Source organism: Megascapheus bottae, chromosome 2 (assembly GCF_031878675.1).
Source record: "Megascapheus bottae isolate mThoBot1 chromosome 2, mThoBot2.hap1, whole genome shotgun sequence".
Taxonomy (NCBI): Eukaryota; Metazoa; Chordata; class Mammalia; order Rodentia; family Geomyidae; genus Megascapheus; species Megascapheus bottae.
The window spans coordinates 60,294,861-60,314,253 of NC_143510.1; the positions used below are offsets into that span (position 1 = coordinate 60,294,861).

General features: G+C 42.7%; 1 protein-coding gene across 1 annotated transcript; it reads left to right on the forward strand.

Moving 5' to 3' along the window:
• Positions 1 to 212: 212 nt before the first annotated feature.
• On the forward strand, positions 213 to 16,195 carry Dyrk2 (dual specificity tyrosine phosphorylation regulated kinase 2). Its single transcript, XM_090328102.1, has 3 exons — positions 213 to 599; positions 1,220 to 1,371; positions 8,400 to 16,195. Exons 1-3 carry the CDS (start codon positions 551 to 553, stop codon positions 9,999 to 10,001), a joined length of 1,803 nt encoding a protein of 600 aa, XP_090184228.1. The 5' UTR covers positions 213 to 550; the 3' UTR covers positions 10,002 to 16,195.
• The last annotated feature ends 3,198 nt before the right edge of the window (positions 16,196 to 19,393 follow it).

Consider the following 19,393-nt stretch of genomic DNA (forward strand, 5'->3'; position numbering starts at 1 on the left):
GGGAGTCGGAGGGCGTGGCTTGCACGGGGGCGGGGCCGTCCTCCTCGGGCCGCGGGGGGGGGCCGTGTGTGTGTGTGTGTGTGTGTGTGTGTGTGTGTGTGTGTGTGTGCGCGTGCGCGCGGGCCCGGGAGGAGGCTCCCGAGCGCAATCGGTCCTCGCGGCGCAGCCCGTCGCCGCTCCCCGCGCCCCTATGTGAGGGAATCGGGGAGGCCCCGCGGCGAGCTGGGGAGGGCGAGGCATGTGCACGGGCCGGGGGTCGCTGCAGCCGCCCGAGGACGAGGACGAAGGCGGCGGCGGCGGCGGCGAGGAGGAGAGCGGGGGGCTCGCGGCGGCGGCGGGCCCGGGCCGAGGGGATGCAGCGGGCTGTGTGTGTCTGGCTGTAGCTGACCCGAGGCGGCGAGGGAGCGCCGGAGACCCGCGGGAGGAACGACCGGGGGACGGCGGCGGCGGCGGCGGCAGCAGCAGCAGCAGCAGCAGCAAGAAGTAGCAGCGGGACCCGCGGCGGTGACGGAGACGGCAGCCTGGAAATGCATTTTCCTCCTCAGCGGCCATGTTAACCAGGAAACCTTCGGCCGCCGCTCCCGCCGCCTACCCGACCGGTAAGGAAGGCCGGATTCCCGCGTCGGCTCCCCCACCCCCGCCACCCGCCCAGCCCGTCGGTGCCCGGGCCTGCTCCGGCCTCGCGTGGCGGGGTCGAGGCGGGGGGGGTGGGCACCGCCGCCTGCGGGACCGTGAACAAAGTCGGCGGGGCGGCGCGGGGAGCTCCCAGCGCTCATTGTTGCACGCGGGCCAGGGCGGCCCCGAGGGGACCCCTTCTTCCCCGAGCCCGGCGACTCCGCGAACACCCTCTCCTGGCCGCTTGCTACGTGGGCCGAGAAAGCCCCGGCCCCGCCTGCCTTCCACGCCGGGTCGCGAACTCGCGCGCCAGGGTCCCCGAGTTAACTTTGCAGTTGCCGGAGCCCCGCCCTGGGAAGGAGGGGAGGGGTGCGCGCCCGGGCGCCGAGCCCCGACGCTCCCCCGCCCCCCCCCCCCCCGCTCGTCCTGCCCGGTGCGCGGCGGCTCTCCCCCGCCCCGTCCTTTCCCGGGAGAGGGGCTTCACTGCCCATCCGGGGTGTGCGTGTGTGTGGAGGGGAATCTGGATGACTCCCCTCCACACACACACACATACACACACACACCTTTTGACCCTCTTTTGTCTCCTCTCGTGCGTGACTCCCAGGCCGAGGAGGGGACAGTGCCATTCGCCAGCTTCAAGCTTCTCCGGGGCTCGTCGGTGCGGGGGCCACCAGGAGCGGAGTGGGGACCGGCCCGCCCTCCCCCATCGCCCTGCCACCTCTCCGGGCTGGCAACGCCGCAGCCACAGCTCTCACGGTGAGATCCAGCCCGCCGGGGGGTGGGGGGGAGACGAGGCGGGGTGGGGTGGGGGAAGAGGGGGCTCCAGGCAAGAAATCCCCCGGACTTGGCTTGTGATACCTCCTCCGGGAGAAGGGAGGGTGAAGTGCGGACGGTTCCACGCCCCTGGCCAGGGGCCTGTCCTCCCCCGACGCCGCCCTCTGTAACTTGGGCGAACCCAAAGCTTGCAGCCACAAAGGAAGATTCGTGGCGTGGGCCCCACACTTCCCCTCCGGAGCCCGCCCACCCTCGAACTCCTCTTCCTTGGGATTTCCTCCTTGTCGCTTTCCTCTACTTCCCTCGCCCCCCCTCCCCACCTTTGCTTCCTAGAGCCACCATCCCCGGCCCCGGTAAACACCCCCTCCCCCAATCCCGTGGGTAGTAAGTATTTATAGAAACAGATCTGTGTTAGGGGACAGCCAGGCTGCCCTGCCGGGAAAATCGATCCCCCAAAGAGCCTCTAAGGCCTGGCTCCAGCCAGTAGGGAGCACCGCCAAATTGTCCCCCGCGTGTGTAAGCATGTTTTATGAGTGCTACAGGTTTGAGCACAGCAGAAATTGTAATTAACATGAACAAAAATAAGAGCCACAGCAGCAGTCAAAACAAGCCATCCCTGTAAGCATCTGTAGTTGGATATTATTCAGAAGGAAAGGGCCCAGCTTGGCTTCGTAGGTGGCAAGCCCAGTAGGGGCCCCCTGGCAGGTGCTGTGGTCTCCCCCAGAGGGCCCAGAGTGAGGGTGAGCCCAGCATGGAGCTGGTGGCTGCCGAGATTGGTAGGTAAGCTACCTTCAACTTGAACATACAACCTTATCTTGGCTCCTAGGGACAACACTTGGTGCCCACCAACCTTTAAAGGAGATATGCGGACCGAGGGCGTCATGGATGGTTTCAAAGATTTCTTTCATGTCGCAGTCTTTCATAGGACGGCCCTTAAGAAGGTTCTGTGTGTGTGGTGGGGGGGGGGTGCTTGCTAGAGATAGGGTTTTGTTTGCCAAGAGAGAGAGGCGAGCTCTTATAGAAAAGACCATCTGTAGCCTGTTGGGGGGCATTTCTGGGGGGTTTCCAGTGTTGGAAACTTGTTTGTCAGAGGAGAATTTATGTGAGGATGTCTAGACTGTAGTTGTGCCTGTTGGACCTGGGAAGGTGTGGACAGGTTTCTTAGAAAACGTTCTTTCGTCGTTGTTTATTCCTGACATGTCTAGTCCTACGGGCTAGGAATTCATTATACAGAAATTAATGTGGGTTGGAGTACTGATGAAAGGGAGTGAGTGTGCAGGTAGGTAGACGGTTGATTCTGTGTATTGCTTATTATGTTCTCTTCACAGTGACATTTTAGTTCAGTAACTGCTGAATGGTTTTAGTAACTGCTAAGTGGTTTTAGGAGTCATGGGTGTTTTTTTTTTTTTTGGTTTTTTGTTGTTGTTTGGTTTAGAATCATCCGACAATTTGGAAAATATAGCATCCAGTTTTTTTTTTTCATGTGTTGATGGAATCACATGACATGATGTGAACTGGAAAAGAAGTACTTGGTTTGCATCTGGATTACAGTTTTGTGAGGCAAGGCTTTACTTGATCAGAAGCTCTGTGCAACTGAAATATGTAATGAAATTAGAGAAAACAAAAGTTTCCACTGGAAGGGTAGCCTGTGTATGGTGTACCAGAGAGGGAAAGAAGTGTCTATTTACTCAGTACTCCTAATGATGGGTGCTTGTGCTTTGCTGTGTGGCATGTGCCGGATTTACCTGTGTTAAGTGTAAACTTAAGTGCGCTGTTGATCATGAGATGCTTGGTTTTGAAAGTGGGAATTTGGGTTTCAGGTGTTGTTTAGTTTTGATTTCATGAGTTATAGTATAGCATTGCAGATTTTATAGAACTGGCAGATTTGGCAACACAGCATTTATCTGGTTCTGTGCCTTCCTTTTTTGATGAGGATGCCAGCTCCACAAGTTAGCTGCTTGATAAGGAATCCCTAGTCAACACAGAGTAGTGCATATTAATAGCCTGACACACTCCTGGAGTCTGGTTTTAATAAACTACCTGGCTTAACTGATTCTAGGAATTGTATTAGCTTTATTATAAATGCAAGAACTATTGCAGATCTATATTGCCATAGGTCTATATGCTTTTACAAAGTGTCAGGTTATAGTTACAGAGCAACTACACTTGGGGAGAAATGGGCATTATGATTAGGAGAGGAAAATGATATTTCCACAGGAGTGTGTCTGTATTGTTCCTTGTAAATCATACAGTGAGCAGGTAAATATGTGATTTTAAAGATTATCAGCTTTGGAATTTCTTATTGCCCTTTCTTTTCTGTCCTTGAGTATCTTTAGTCACTTAGTTTATTTCTGTTTGTCCTACAATTATACCTAATAAATATCTTAGTTCCCAATTTTTCCTGTTAGCATCATGTGGAAAATATTAATAGACAAATATTTTATAATTCTGGAATATTCATTTGTGTCACCATTCTCAACTTCCAGTGTTTAAAGCACTCTATAGTTATCAGTTTTATCTTTATAAAATAATTATAATTAAAGATATAAAGTTAATGTTTTTAAAAGTAGTATTTATTTTAAAGAACATAAAAGTAGACATCTGACTCAGGCCTGTCAGTATATTTGGGGAAGAGCTTAAATCCTGGTATTTCTAGACTCACTTGTATTACTAAAACAGTATATAGGGCCAGAAACATGCTTTAAGTCCTGGCTTCAACTCCTCAGTACCACATACACAGATAAAGCTGAAAGTGGTGCTGTGGCTCAAGTGGTAGAACACTAGTCTTGAGCAAAGGGCTCTCAGGGATACTGCCCAGGCCCTGAGTTCAAGCCCCAGGATTGGCAAACAAGCAACAAAACAAAACAACAACAACAAACCACTGCATAATATTTCTAAGATGACTTCAAAGAAGTATTAAAACACTTAGAAGTAGTAGCATTTGTTTGCCATTTTCTGTTTGATTCAAACTACCAAGCTCATGAGACTGTTAATTTCATGTAAGTTTTAGTACTAAGATCTCTTATGGTCAAACAGGCTTTTGTAGGTCTCTCCATTTTAGTCTTTACCCATTCAATTGTGGGTGTTTTGACTATTACATTAATCTGATGTGTATTTTTAAATGTTAACACAGTGTGTTAGACATTAACAAACAAAAATAAGTCATGATCTCTGATTTCAAGAGGCTTAAGTGAGAGTAAAAGGCTTTAATATCCTTAAGTTTGTGATGTGGATATATATATGTGTGTATATATATGTGTATCTATCTATCTATCTATCTATCTATCTATCTATCTATCTATAGATACATGGATATATATTTTCTGGAAATATTCTGGCTATTCTAGTTCGCTTCTCTATAATTGTTTTTTTTATTTCATAGATGAGTTAATCATGCTTTTCAGTTTGGTTGTCATTTCAGAGTCCTGCAATGTTGAAAACTCAACAGTCTTTTTTTTTTTTCTCCAAAGCTCTCAAATGACTCATTGTTTTGTTTGGAGGGGGGCATCCTTGTTCGCCCATGTCTGAAACTACTACTTGAGCCACATCTCCAGCCTGACTTTTTTGCCCATTAATTGAACATGGTGACATGCGTACACTTCTGCTCTAAGTCTCAGCCTCCTGAGTAGTGAGGATTACAATCATAAGCCACTGCTATTAGCTTCAAGTGACTTTAATACCTAGAACATGTCAGGATGCACAAGTAGCTTTTAGGTGTTTAGTCTCTATTTCTGCTGCAGGGGCTTTTCTTAACTCTGTGTCCTTCACCAAAGTACCAATGTACTGCAATCCTGATGTCTTTTGTGACTTAGGGAACCAGGGATGTTTTTCAATTCCCTGAATGTTGACTCATGTATTCTTTTGAATGTACTAAGAAATACCCCTTCATTCCAGGAGAGATGAGAGTTAAGGATTGTGTGTGCCTATTCACCACATAGCCATTGAGTGTTTACTGTAGTTCATAGTGGCTTTAAAAGATTGGGGGGCAGGGAGGGTGCCCTGGAATTGTTCTCAGCCAGGTGGGTGAAATTGATGCTAAAACTATTATAGTAAAATCGAGTGAACACTAGTGTAGAAGTAGGTGTTTCATGGATCATAGGAGATGAGAGTGGAACCAGGCTGAAAGATGAGCTGGACTTTATCCTTTAGATGTGATGGGAGGAAAGCATTGAAAAGGACAATACATAGCTCTCATTTGCTCAGTTTGATACTAAGCACTTAACTCAGTAATACTGCCTTTCTGATCATCCTAAGAGCCCTATTAAGGTAGCTTTGTTCTTTTTCTTTCTTTCTTTCTTCAGAGGACAATAAGTAAATTGCCCATGGTTGTACAGTTGTTAGTGAATGTTGCTGTACATTCATATGTATTGAACTAGAAATCTTTGGGCTGCTAGGATGTGACCTCATCATATACAGTTGTCTGAAGGAGCCTGCTGTTTCCAAGGGCCTTAGGGGAATTCAACTTCCTTCTTGGAGAGAATGGTAACAGTGGGAGGTGATATTGAAAGGACTCAGGTTATGTAGTGGAAGCTCCACGTTAAAACCTTGTGTGTCCTTACTAGGAGGGGGTTGCATTAGTTGGGAAAGGTGAGGGAAATGTTGAGAGATCTTTCCAGTTAACGAGTGCCAAGGACTCACAGGTATGTATAGCTAGAGTGTGTGTATGTTACAGGGAAGTCTTCTGTTTAATGAAAGTTGAGACATACAAGAAGAGGTAACCATTTGGTAGAGCAATCTTGAGTGTGAATTTCCTCTGGGAGAGGGGCCTGATCAACCATAAGCACTTGTCTTGAGCCTAGCAGGTACAGATTCTGAGGGTCAGCTGTAGGAGACTGCAGCTTCATTCCATGAAGGGTGCTGAAACTGGCTTGTGTCTGGGTCAGTGTGGAAGAGTTATGGGGATAAAAATCCGAGAGGTGGGGGGGAGGCGCTTGAACCAATCTAAGAGCAAATGGACTAATAGTTGCTTTGGCAAGAAGAGACTGAAGGAAGATGGAGAGATAGATGGTCCAGTGTTTTGTTTTTTTTGGGGGGGGGCGGTATGCCTTTTGTTCTGGTGACATTTGATGACTTTTTTTTAAAATTATGCAAAATAAAAAAACTATAGTAAAAGTCACAGTGAATTTGTATCATGCTAAGAGTTTTATTTCATTATCATTTTAGGAATCCTTATACCTTAGCTTTGTCTTTAATGAAACTTGACCCTTCCTATAGCATGCATACAAGCAACATTGGTTTTATTCTTCCAAAGTACCTATATCCTGGCCTGAGGAAAACAGTTCTTCAGGAGACAGGTATTTCAAATTCTAGGTCCTTCCCCCCCTCTGGGGTTTGCAAAACTCTAGTGCAAAGGAATAACTAGAGACTGAGGCTTGGGAAGAAAAACAGTGAACTAGCCTTTACCCACTTTTATATGTGCATAAGGCATTTCTAATGCATCTCGTATATTTTAGCCTAGAATGAAGATGAGTAACCTGTCCAGCTATCTTAATAAAATATAAGGTCACCTAGTGTGGAGCATTATCTGTGACTTAATAAAAAGAGCTCAACTAAAAACCTCTCTACGAAATAAAAATCCTGAGTCTATGAAGTCATAGTCAGACAGGCCCAAGTACTAACTTCTACTTTGTTGTAGAAGTGGAGAAAAACCTCATTCTAAAGATGGTCATTATACTTGATACGTGTCAGTTAAAATGTAGGTTTCATCTGCGAGTAGGAAGGATTTAGAATTTCATTTTACAATTTGAGCATTCTCAAACCATTTCTCAAACTACTGTGCTATGCTACAGCAAGCTTTCATTCTTCTTAGTCTATAAAAACTCTGAGAAGTAGGGAGTTTAGTAGAGGAAATAGGAAAAAAAAACAGTGACACAGGACTTCAGCTCGTTATATCATAAGCTTCTGAAAGTCGGGTACATTATCTCTGTGTGACATTAATATTAAATAAATGAGGTGAATTGTGAATGATACATTGCTCTTTGGGATATCATGTAAAAATTGGTTAGAAGACTGCTTGAAGAAGCGTAAAAAGGAGCTGTTGGTTTACCCTGTCTGTTTTATTTGGACTGCAGGAATGGTGTTCAGGGATGGTGTTCGTGTCAGAAATAGAAATTGCTGCTTTGTATTCCTCATTGGACAACAGAGCATCCCTGAGCAGCTCTGTCTTCAAAGATTGCTGAGCTGTAGACCAAAAGAAGCCTCAGCAGTGTGGTGGTTGCTTGGCTTGTTGGGCGAGTGGCCTTAAATGGTCATTATAGTCAGTAACTCCCAGAAACTTTTAAAAATAGGTTAGAGGTTTACAAGATAACTATAGTGCATGTCCGCATGGGGATCTTTCAAGGCTAAAAACACAGTTTGTTTTCATCACTGCATCATGTGTATGTTCCTAGGTTTAATCAGTGGGGCAGGGAAGAGAGAAGCACTAGTGATAGGCTACATATTGGAGAAAGAGTACACAAGATGGGGGTGGTCCTTGTGTTCTTGTTGGTAAAATACCATTTGAGGTATGGCAGGTGCTGAGAGTGGATGAGAGGAGCAGTGTTAGACTCTCTGCATCTTGTTCAATTTTTAATCTTAAGTGTCGCTTGAATGGAGCACTTGTGATATATCAGGCATGGTACTAAAAAATATTAGATACAGAACAATGAGCAAGAAACCTTGGTCTCAGCCTCCATGGAGAACTAACTGGTCCTTAAGGATCCTGGTCACTTCCCTCGAGCTACTTGCCTGTAAGGTGTGGCCTGTGTGTGTGTGCTCTTCCGTGCTTCCCAGGCTTACCCAGGCCACTGTTCCCTTTCCTTTATTGTGTCAATTTGTCCAGAGGGACCAGGCATTTATGGGATGTGTTTTGGGTGAACACTTTCTGCTTTGTAAAACTGGTTCTAGCTGTGGAACCAAAACCAAATTGGATTTTGTAAAGTCGTGGGTGAGGGCTGACTTATAAAGTCACATTTGCACCAGGCAGGCAGTCCTCTTCTGTTCTACTTACATGTGTGCTGTCTCAATTCCAGATTGGTGGCAGTAAGCACACAATGAATGATCACCTGCATGTCAGCAGCCACGGCCAGATCCAGGTGCAGCAGCTGTTTGAGGATAACAGTAACAAGCGGACAGTGCTCACCACCCAACCAAATGGGCTTACGACGGTGGGCAAGACAGGCTTGCCAGTGGTGTCAGAGCGGCAGCTAGAGAGCATTCACAGGCGGCACGGGAGCTCCACCTCTTTGAAGTCTCTGGAAAGCATGGGGAAGGTGAAAGCCACCCCCATGACACCCGAGCAAGCAATGAAGCAATACATGCAGAAACTTACGGCCTTCGAACACCATGAGATTTTCAGCTACCCTGAGATATACTTCTTGGGTCCAAATGCAAAGAAGCGGCAGGGCATGACGGGTGGACCCAACAACGGTGGTTACGACGACGACCAGGGATCGTATGTGCAGGTGCCCCATGATCATGTGGCTTACAGGTACGAAGTCCTCAAGGTCATCGGGAAGGGGAGTTTTGGGCAAGTGGTCAAGGCCTATGACCACAAAGTCCACCAGCACGTAGCCCTGAAGATGGTGCGGAACGAGAAACGCTTCCACCGACAGGCAGCCGAGGAGATCCGAATCCTGGAACACCTGCGGAAGCAAGACAAAGACAACACCATGAACGTCATTCACATGCTGGAGAATTTCACCTTCCGGAACCACATCTGCCTGACGTTTGAGCTGCTGAGCATGAACCTCTATGAGCTCATCAAGAAGAATAAGTTCCAGGGCTTTAGCCTGCCTTTGGTCCGGAAGTTTGCCCACTCGATTCTACAGTGCTTGGATGCTTTGCACAAAAACAGAATAATCCACTGTGACCTTAAACCCGAGAACATTTTGTTAAAGCAGCAGGGTAGAAGCAGTATTAAAGTGATTGACTTCGGCTCCAGTTGTTACGAGCATCAGCGTGTCTACACCTACATCCAGTCGCGTTTTTACCGGGCTCCGGAAGTGATCCTTGGGGCCAGGTATGGCATGCCCATTGATATGTGGAGCCTGGGCTGCATTTTAGCAGAGCTCCTGACGGGTTACCCACTCCTGCCCGGGGAAGATGAAGGAGACCAGCTGGCCTGTATGATTGAGCTGTTGGGCATGCCTTCCCAGAAACTCCTGGACGCGTCTAAAAGAGCCAAAAATTTTGTGAGCTCCAAGGGTTATCCCCGCTACTGCACTGTCACCACTCTTTCCGACGGCTCTGTGGTCCTCAATGGAGGCCGTTCCCGGAGGGGGAAACTGAGGGGCCCCCCAGAGAGCAGAGAGTGGGGGAACGCACTGAAAGGATGTGACGATCCTCTTTTCCTTGACTTCTTAAAACAGTGTTTAGAATGGGATCCTGCAGTCCGCATGACCCCGGGCCAGGCTTTGAGGCACCCCTGGCTCAGGAGGAGGTTGCCGAAGCCTCCAACTGGGGAAAAGACATCAGTGAAAAGGATAACCGAGAGCACTGGTGCTATCACGTCGATTTCCAAGTTACCTCCACCTTCCAGCTCAGCTTCCAAACTGAGGACGAATTTGGCACAAATGACAGATGCCAATGGGAATATTCAGCAGAGGACAGTGTTGCCAAAACTGGTTAGCTGAGCTCCAGTCCACCGATGCTGGTAATCTGAAAGATACGACATAGCTGAGCCTTACTGGGTTGAAAGGAGTAGCTCAGACCTGTTTTTATTTGCTCAATAACTCGACTCATTTGTATCTTTTCAGCACTTAATTTTGATGTAAGACAGTCGTTTGTTTTGTTTTTATAAAATACATGGGGACAATGCTTTAAGTTTTTATACTTTCTGAAACTTTTTCTTTCTGTGTGTGTGTGTGTGTGTGTGTGTGTGTGTGTGTGTGTGTTCAAAAAGTACGATGAGCCTTACTGTATTTAGTGTGGCAGAGAAATGACATCAATGGCAGGCCATTGGTTACTACATCACTGCCGTGCTTTTACAGATTGGTCAGACATTCACTATGTTTTCTTGTTCCCATGTTCCCCTCCTGGTCTCGCCATGCTCCAGGTTTGTGCACCGGTTTAGCATGTCTTCCTGCCATCTTCCAAGAATTAAGTCTGGTGGCAGTGGCAGTTTTGGAGGAGAATGGTCAAAATGAAAACGACATGCTAACAAAAATCACACCCTAAGATCCCCAAGGTTTAAATTGCCCACTTAGCAGTCTGACACTCTTAAAAAGCTAGCAAAGCAACATTTAGTGGACAAATAGGAATGGAAAAGTGTATTGCTACATATTTTCTAATAGGATAGGCAAGCAGTTTTTGTGCAAGAAGCCTCCTATCACGGAACTGGGTTTTGCACCTAATTTTAGAAATGTATTCCATGATAGTTCCTTCCTTCTCTTTACTCATCTCTCTGTTCCCCTTTTACTGCATCTGCAGTCTACGTTTAGTTTGCCTTTGTCCTTTGGTGGTATATCCCAGACTGTTAACACAGGAAAGAGACATTTCGGCTGTGATTGTGACCATTGTTTCATACTCCATTTTTTTTTTTTTTTAAAGGATAGCAACCTAGCTAGTAAGGGTTTCCATAGTTCCAAAGAAGATTTAGAATGAGTTCACACTTTTTAGGTGCCACTGTAAAGTTCCCTTAGCCTGGGAAAGTATCAACTCTTTCTTTAAAAAGAAAGATGGTTGAAAAATCCTCTTGGTGAGCAGAAGTTAGCTTGGCCAGTGTGTATGGCCAAGTTTAAGAACACCTTTATAAGAGGAGAAGTTCAACCACAAGTTAAATGGTTTGACTTAACCCTTTGCACCATTAGAAGCATCATGGAAAATCATATTCCTCTATTTTCTTTTGCTTTCTTTTGGATTGCACTGACTGTTTTATGTGGAAATGACACTTTACCTGGAAAAATAGCTGAGAGTTAGTTAGGTAAAAGAATATTTTCTTCTCTGAATAATGCTTATTTTCACAGTGAAATTTTCAGTATTTTGTCACTAAGGTATGAACAGTGATGTCTCTCGATTGCAAGGCACGTGGAAAAAAATTTTTTAGTATGTGCAATTTAATGTAGAAAGATTTCTGCCTGTTTGGAGTAGTATAAATTAGGATAAATAATCTTTTATATGCACAGATATTACTGTATTGCCTGTAAACTGATTTACAAGTACTTAAGACATGGTCCCCCAGTGAGGCCAAGAAAGTTTCCGGTTAAGTTCTTTGAACATTAATTCTACAGTTTCCTTTTACTTTAAAATATGATGTCATTTACAACAAAGCATTTTTAACTTCTTTTGAGACCTTGCCAGTTGATGGTGGAAAAATATGCTCAGGAAATATTTCAGATATTTGCCAAAAATTAAAAAAAAAACAGTAATAAGGTTAACGTATGGATGATAGTGATGTCGCTACTTGCTTTACTATTTAAGGGTGTCACTGATAAATTAATTTGTACTTCTGTATTTAGAAATTGTAGCTAATTTCCCCTAGTCAAATTCTTTAGCATATTGTACACATTGCTGTGTGATCCTTGAAAGTGCAATAATGTTAGTAAATTACATTTTAAGTGATGCTCATGTGTCAGTACCCCCCCCAATCAGAGGCTTAGAGGACTTACCATTTATGTATTTATTAAGATCTCAGCTTAAAGGCACTAAATTCATAAGCTTTGGTTTGGTGGTGGTGTAAAACCACAAACCTTTTATGATGATTATTTTCTTTAGGTCATTAAAATAAATAAAAATGTAGAAAAGGTTTATGAAGTTCCTCCTCCATCTCCACTCTCATTTGCACATGGAAGTTTAAATCTATGAACCTGAGCCTGCCATTACTAACTTACCTATAACATGGTACATGTGAAAATTTGTAAGTGGTCTAATACTGCTTTACCTTCCCCTTCCACACGAAACTGGTTCCTAAGATGCCAGCAATGCATTTGTGTCTGTCTGTATTCACAAATGTGACCGGAAACTTTGAAGCCAAACTATAATGTGCAGTGCTATGGGGCTTTTTAAAAAAAATTTTTTTTGTCCAAATACAGTAAAATTTCCTTTACTCACAAGAGCCATCATGTTTTAGCATTTAGTAATAAACTGCTTTTTCCAATTTTCTAGTTTGGTTATTATGTCAAAAACAACAACCACAAAATGTGGCATCTTGTTGATTTTTCAAGGGTAAATAAAGGGCTCTGATAGGCTACTAGGAGTTGGCTTGGAAACAGTCCTTAGTCTCACAGGTTCCCATTGTCGAGGGATGTCTGAACTGTTCAGACGTAAGAATAGCACAGCCTTGTCTTGTCTTTGGTTGCAGTCTCATCTGGCTCCGTTTCTTGCACCACCAGAGTGTTCATTACCACGTAAGTGTGTGTTGCTACAGCAATGGAACAGCAGTGATGCAAGACAGTGTAGATTAACAGTAGAAGAGAAATTGTGCCCTTAGTGTTAACAATGTGCCTTTTGTTCTGAATGCCATGTTGTGGGGCATGCATTTTTTGGGCCTCTTTAACTGTTTGAATACAAGGCAGGAAGGATGGAACCCACCTCTGCGAAGATACATCTGTCTTAAATATCTAGTCACAGGCCTTAATAGAAACCATAAGGCATGAATTTCATCTTCCGATGATGAAAGAGGGAATTCCTGTGTTTAAGGGGTTAAAGATGGTCTTTATTGTATCTTAACATCAGACTGCTTTTTTAAAGGATATTTTTTGTTATGCTAACACTAGACAAAATCAACTGTATTTGTAAAAATTTACCTCAAACCATTTAATTTTATAGTGTGATTAATCCCAGGGCATTTGGTATGAACCAAAGTGCATTCCTTTTATATGTGCCTGGCTTCTCGTAAGGATAGCCAGCGATTTTTACAACTTGGGTGCAAGGCACTTGAGCCACTTTTAAACTTAATAGGTGGTTTGAAGTCATGTTAAATGACTCCATCAGAATGTTCAGAAAAACACTTTAGACATCAGTAGCATTGGGCCATATTGGAATCTTAAAAAAAAAAGTGAGTTATTTTAAAGACAGCATTCATTTTTTTTTGTAATTTTTTTCATCTAGAATATTTCTGGTAAGCAGAAGACTTTTAAAAACACAAACTGATTTGGTTGGTAAAGGTTTTAATATTGCCCAACATAATGCTGTGGTAGCATTAAAATGAAAAGTATTTGTGAACTCTTTGTTTCTTAGGGGCTGTACATCTCTCTGCTATGGACATACATAAAATTAATTGTAATTATACTCAGCTCAACTGCTACAGTTATGTCTAGGCAGTAGCTTGAGTTTCTACCGAGCAACAACTTAGACATGTGACTGTAATATGCTGCAACTGTGTGTACTGAAAAATATGTGAAAATGGTTGAATGTGGACTGTGTATATATGTATGTAAAAATTTCTGTGAGATGCTGCTGTCGCCACTTAACATGAAATATGTTCTAGTGGATTTTTAATCCTAGCGGCCAGTTCTATGATACTGTATGTATTGTACAGCTGCTGACAGGAGTAAAGACTGTTTAGTGAATATTTGTTAAATTTTATTGTTGTGGCCAGAGATAATTTCAGAATAAAATTTTAATGTCCTACCTTACTTTTCTCCCCTGTTCTAACTATAATTTAACTCCTCATCTATTTCTGGTATTATCTTTGGGTCTGTCAGCCTGGAGAAAGTTTAGCATGTCAAATGGATAAGTTTGGCATCAGTGGTTTGAAAAGTTAAAATAATCCATTCTCCTAGCTAGGTCGTCCGTAATGATTTATTAGCTCAAGGTAAATTCACAAGTACCAAGTTAAGAAACTAAGGTTTTAGTGGACAGCTCCTGCTTTCCTCACCCTATTCTATTTGCCTTTAGTGTTTCTATGTTAACTTGCTTTAGATGGCATCTGCCATGTGCTCTGTTCCATGCTGGAGCTTGCAGAGCAGAGTCAGTCAGTTCTTCTCCACCCGCTTTCATTCCTTCCTGTGAACAAGCTCTGGCTAGTTAACACTCTTGTGTGCTTTCCCAGGAGCACCCAAGCTTTTTAGTGCGTATGCCTTTGCAGGTTCTGTACTTCTATCTTCTCTATGGTTTGCATTTGAGAGTTTTCGTGTCCTGTCATAACTGATTCAAGAAATAGGCCTGTGAGATTCAACCAACTCCTGGTACGTCAAGTTCAGTTAACACCAAACTGAGAGTTTCCTATTGGAGACAGCAAGCAGATGCTCTGGTAATTTGTCAGATGCAGGGATGTTATGAAGACAAGTATTTCCCTTGTGTGGGAAGTAATACCTCCCATTCTTATTTACATCACCAACAGCCACGGAATTAACTTATTGTGTCCTACATCAATGGTGAGATTTGTTAAAGCAAGAAAATACTCCAGAGTTCCAAAGCCTAACTTTTGTCTTGATCTCTAGATTTCCATTTGGGCTTATCTTACTCCTCCAAGTTCATATGCAGTGTGTAAAACAGGCAAGACTACTAACCAGCCAACCAAAGTTAAGAGGATATTCTCATTAATTTTTAAGAGATACATTGTGTAGAAATGGAAAGATGGTACTAAAGAGCAATTTGATCTATGTTATCTGACCATGGTGAAGTGTACTTGCCCACTCACTCTGCATTTATCAAATCTTCGAAAGCTCGCTCTTGAATTAGTGTTATATTCTGCTTGAACCTCTCTAATCACTTTTCTTTCAGAATTAACACAAATCTTGGAAATGTTTAAAGTTGCCTTCAAACCATCACTAGAGACTATATCTAGGTGATGTGGAAATGAGTTTTTAAAAGTCCTTTTCTGGATTGCAAAGAACATTAAGAGTGATCAGAAGAAACGATACTATGGCTTTATTTCATAGCGTTGTTTACTTTTTTTTTTTTATAAAGGTTTGAATTGCACTGCACTTTCTTTGGGCTATTGTACAAACACTTGTCATTATTAATACTTGATGCTGTCCCCAACTGAAAAAAGATGAACAGTGTATTGCTTACACGTGAAAAAAAAGTGGCATCCCCTACAAAGTTTTTGGTTGATTTGTTTGGTTTGGCTTTGACTTACTGTTTCAATGTGGTCTATTTTAAGAGCCATAGAACATTTCCCATATGGGGGAAAGGAATGCATTTTCTTGCATCTCAAGTAAGTTCAGTGAGAACATCCACGAATGGACGTTTTCTCTTCTGAAGAAAGCTGACTTGAGTATTAACTAGTCATCTGTAGTCAGAAAGAGTAAGGTTGCTTTATATTGCATTTGTCAAGAGAGCACTGGTCCTTACAAAGAATAGATATAGATGTATCCTTCTCCTGGTGTCCTGCGAGTATCAGTCCATCTCAGGCATTCCTTGGGACGCTATTATCCTCCCTAGCTATTTCAAGACTCAGACTCACCCCAAAGTAGCTTTGTATAAGCTACAATATTTGAGACCTTAGTTGTAACTGGAAGTTTTAAGTCTGGGACACTAAAAGAAAATCTCTAACTGCATATTGCATGATTTAAAAAAGAAAAGGGACAAGAGTATTTTAGTTTCATGGCCCACATACTGTTAGCTAATTTGTAAGAGTGACTTATCGACATCTATGAGGAGTTTAATTACTGTAGCTTTTATTTCTATGTTTTTACAACATGTTTCCCTTTTTCTTTTGTGTTTGTATGAAAATATAACTTTTATAATTTTTCCTCAGGGATTCAGGATGAAATCTTATTAGCCATAGTAGCTGTAGGTAATTTTTTAAAAATTCAAACGTGCTCAGGTTACCTGCCTTTCATTTCCATATTTGAGTAAGTATAGGATGCCTACCAGGGAACTAGAGAAAAATTAAAACTTAGATACAATTTTTAAATACCAAATTGTAAATAAACCAACTTTTAAAACCAAAATATTGTGTCTTTCCTTGCTTTGTATTCTAATTACCTTATTTTGAGGATTCTATTTGTAAAAACGAACCATGTTATTAGTAAAATGAAAGCCCACAAATAAGTCCATATTAATTTAAGTAAATACTTGCTGAATTGTTTTCAGTTGTATAAGAGGGATATGTGATTAATTTATGTAAGTAGCATGTGTGTGTGACTGAGCACATTTGCCATCATTTTATATTAAGCACAGTCCCCCCAATTGCCTTCCCTAGAATTCAACTCATTGGACATTTGACTTAAGTAGGCTTCAATTTTTTAAAAAAAGCTTATTAATATGCAAATGGCATTTATTTAAGAGTTTATTTAATGCTGACAACAGGCCAAGTTCTGTTCTAAGGACCAGGAATGTATAGTATTGGTTTTAGGGAGTTTTTAACTGATGGGGAAACCAGATATTATATAAATTTATGGACAAAGAATTGTAAATGCTTTAAGTGCTGTGGAGGAAGAACGTGGTATCGTGTGTATACAATGGCAGAGGGATGTTGTATGTGTGGATTATAGCTTAAGAAAATAGGTGGCTTGTGACATGAGACAGCAAGAGCAAGGTAGCCAGAAGAGCAGCTGAAGGAAGGTACAAGTAGCTGGAACCCAGAGAATGAGAAATTTGATATGAAGCAAACCTTGTAGGTGGCTGGCCTCTAGACCATGCCCATTCCTCCAGGTGTTAGTAAAGATCACAGACTTTATCCTATGTGCAAAGACAACAAACAAGATTTTCAAGAAAGCAAACAGCAAATTGCCGCTCCCCAGCTGTCTTCAGTACATATGTACTGAGAAGGGTAAGAGTAGAAAACGGAGGACCATTTGGAAAAGTTGGCAGGAAATGGACCAAAGTAAAGGTGGCTATGTGAAAGGACGAATGGAAGGTGCTTTAGAATACACTAGTCAGGTGAACTGGTGGATGAGAAGTCACTGTAGCCATTTTTGATTTGCTGCATTACAACAAAGGGAATAATATCTAGTTTGCTCAAGGAAAGAGTTAACTGTCTTTGTTTAGCATTGTGGAATACAAAATTTGTTTTGCTGAATGTTTGAAGGCTTTGAATAAAATTCCATTCATCCACCCATTCGTTCACAAAAAGTTTCAGAAACATTTTTTTTTTTTTGCCAGTCCAGGGGCTTGAACTCAGGGTCTCAGCACTGTCTTTGGGCTTTCCTCAAGGCTAGTGCTCTTCCACTTGAGCCACAGGACTACATCTGGCCTTTTCTATGTATGTGGTACTCAGGAATTGAACCCAGGGCTTCGTGCATGTTGGGCAAGCACTCTACCACTGGGCCAAACTCCCATCCCATTTCAGAAACGTTTAAAAAAATTATAGAAAATGTGGGAAAAGAGGCATTTGTGGAGGTCATACAAGCCAAATTCTCATCATTAAGTTACTTCCTGTCCCTTTTTCCATCCGTTCCAGGGATAGTACAGTTTTCTCTTACATGCAGGGAATATATTCCAAAATTTTGTTTGAAACTGATAATATTGACCCTGGTATATACCATATTTCTTTATATACCTATGATGAAGCTTAATGTATAAATTAGCTATAGAAATAGATTAATAAACTGGGCACTGGCAGCTCACCCCTGTGATCCTGCCTACTCAGGAGGCTGAGATCTGAGAGCTAGAGTTCAAGGCCCGCCCAGGCAGGAAAGTCTGCAATAAAAAACCACTCAGAAAAGGCAGGAAGTGGTGCTGAGGTTCAAATGGTAGAATGCTAGCTCTGAGCAAAAGAAGCTCAGGGACAGTGCCCAAGTCTTGAGTTCGAGCCTCATGACTGGCAGAGAGGGGGAAGGGGAGGAATAGATTAATAATGGTAGTAATAAAATAAGATCTATCAATTAGAACAATACCAGTGTGTTAGAACAGTGTGTAATAGCATTAGATCAATGTATAATTGTATAATAGTATTAGAACGGTGTATAATAGAATAGAATCAGTATATTAGAATAATACTAGTATACTGATGCACTTTAACAAAATGTATACTCTTGCTCTTCAGAAGCAATTTTAAAGCAAAATGAAGGTTTACTTGAACTCAAGCACGGTGATTCCCTGACAATTGTCTTCACGGGATGGTACTGTCCATAGCTCACATACACTGCAGGAAAGGTTGTTTTATCCCTACACAGGATGTTCTGAGATTCCCATTGCTGAGAATGGCATGCTATATAAAATTTACAAATTGTTCACTCTGGAGCTTTCATTTAATATATTTGAACTCTGCTCAGTTGACTATGGGTAATTAAAACCATAAAGAGAGAAACCTTGGACAAAGGAGACTACTGTTTTTGCACTGGGTGTATTTAGTATACCAGCTCAAACTATAATAAATAGAGGGAAATGAAAAAATAAAGGTTTTTGCTCTTGAAAACTATTTGTGTGTGGGGGAGGGTACTGAGTCTTTTTCTTAGCTTTCTTAATTAAGAAAGCTACTTGAGCTACATACACCTCCAGTTGTGGATTTTTGCTGATTAATTGGAGGTAAGAGTCTCTTGGATTTGTCTGCCCAGGCTGGCTTTGACTGACATCCTGAGATCTCTGCCTCTTGAGTAGCTAAGATGACAAGTGTGAGGCACTTTTGTTCAGCTCTAGGACTTTGTGTTTAATTAGGAGGCAAGATTAGACCAAAGCATTAAACAGTTTAAGAACAACAAAGGATAAACTTTCCAAAGCAAATCTCATTGACATTGCTATTGAATGAAAGAACTGTAAGAAGGTGGTCTCTAGCCAAGTTTCAATGGAATCCAGATGAGTAGAAAGAAATGCACTCTAGAAGACAATTGCTCTAGTTGAGACATACATCTATCTATCCATGCAATGTTTATGGAGCAACCAGCTACCCAATTGTCAGATTGAAAGGCAGGCCGAAGAAGTGGAGAGTAATTTCTTTGGAAAGTGAAGTCTTCTCATCCTGTGCTTTTCTCAAATGTGCTATTATGCCTGCCCCTTCCCAACTGCTGTCCCTGTCTAGAATAACTGGAGCCTGCCTTCCATCCTTCCTTCTTTTGGACACACACTGGCAGACAAAACACAGGTGGTGTCTGGAGACATTTGAGCCTGGAACATAGATGTAATAATATCAGTTATGAATATGAGAAGTGCTGGAACAGAAACATAGCCAGATGTGAAAAAGGACAAAAGATTGGCA

Bases quoted from the DNA above. Each gene is read 5' to 3' on its own strand.
- Dyrk2 (XM_090328102.1), top strand. From the start codon at position 551: ATGTTAACCAGGAAACCTTCGGCCGCCGCTCCCGCCGCCTACCCGACC. The intron at 600-1,219 runs GTAAGGAAGGCC...CGTGACTCCCAG, and splicing joins TCCCGCCGCCTACCCGACCG to GCCGAGGAGGGGACAGTGCC. The intron at 1,372-8,399 runs GTGAGATCCAGC...TCTCAATTCCAG, and splicing joins CCGCAGCCACAGCTCTCACG to ATTGGTGGCAGTAAGCACAC.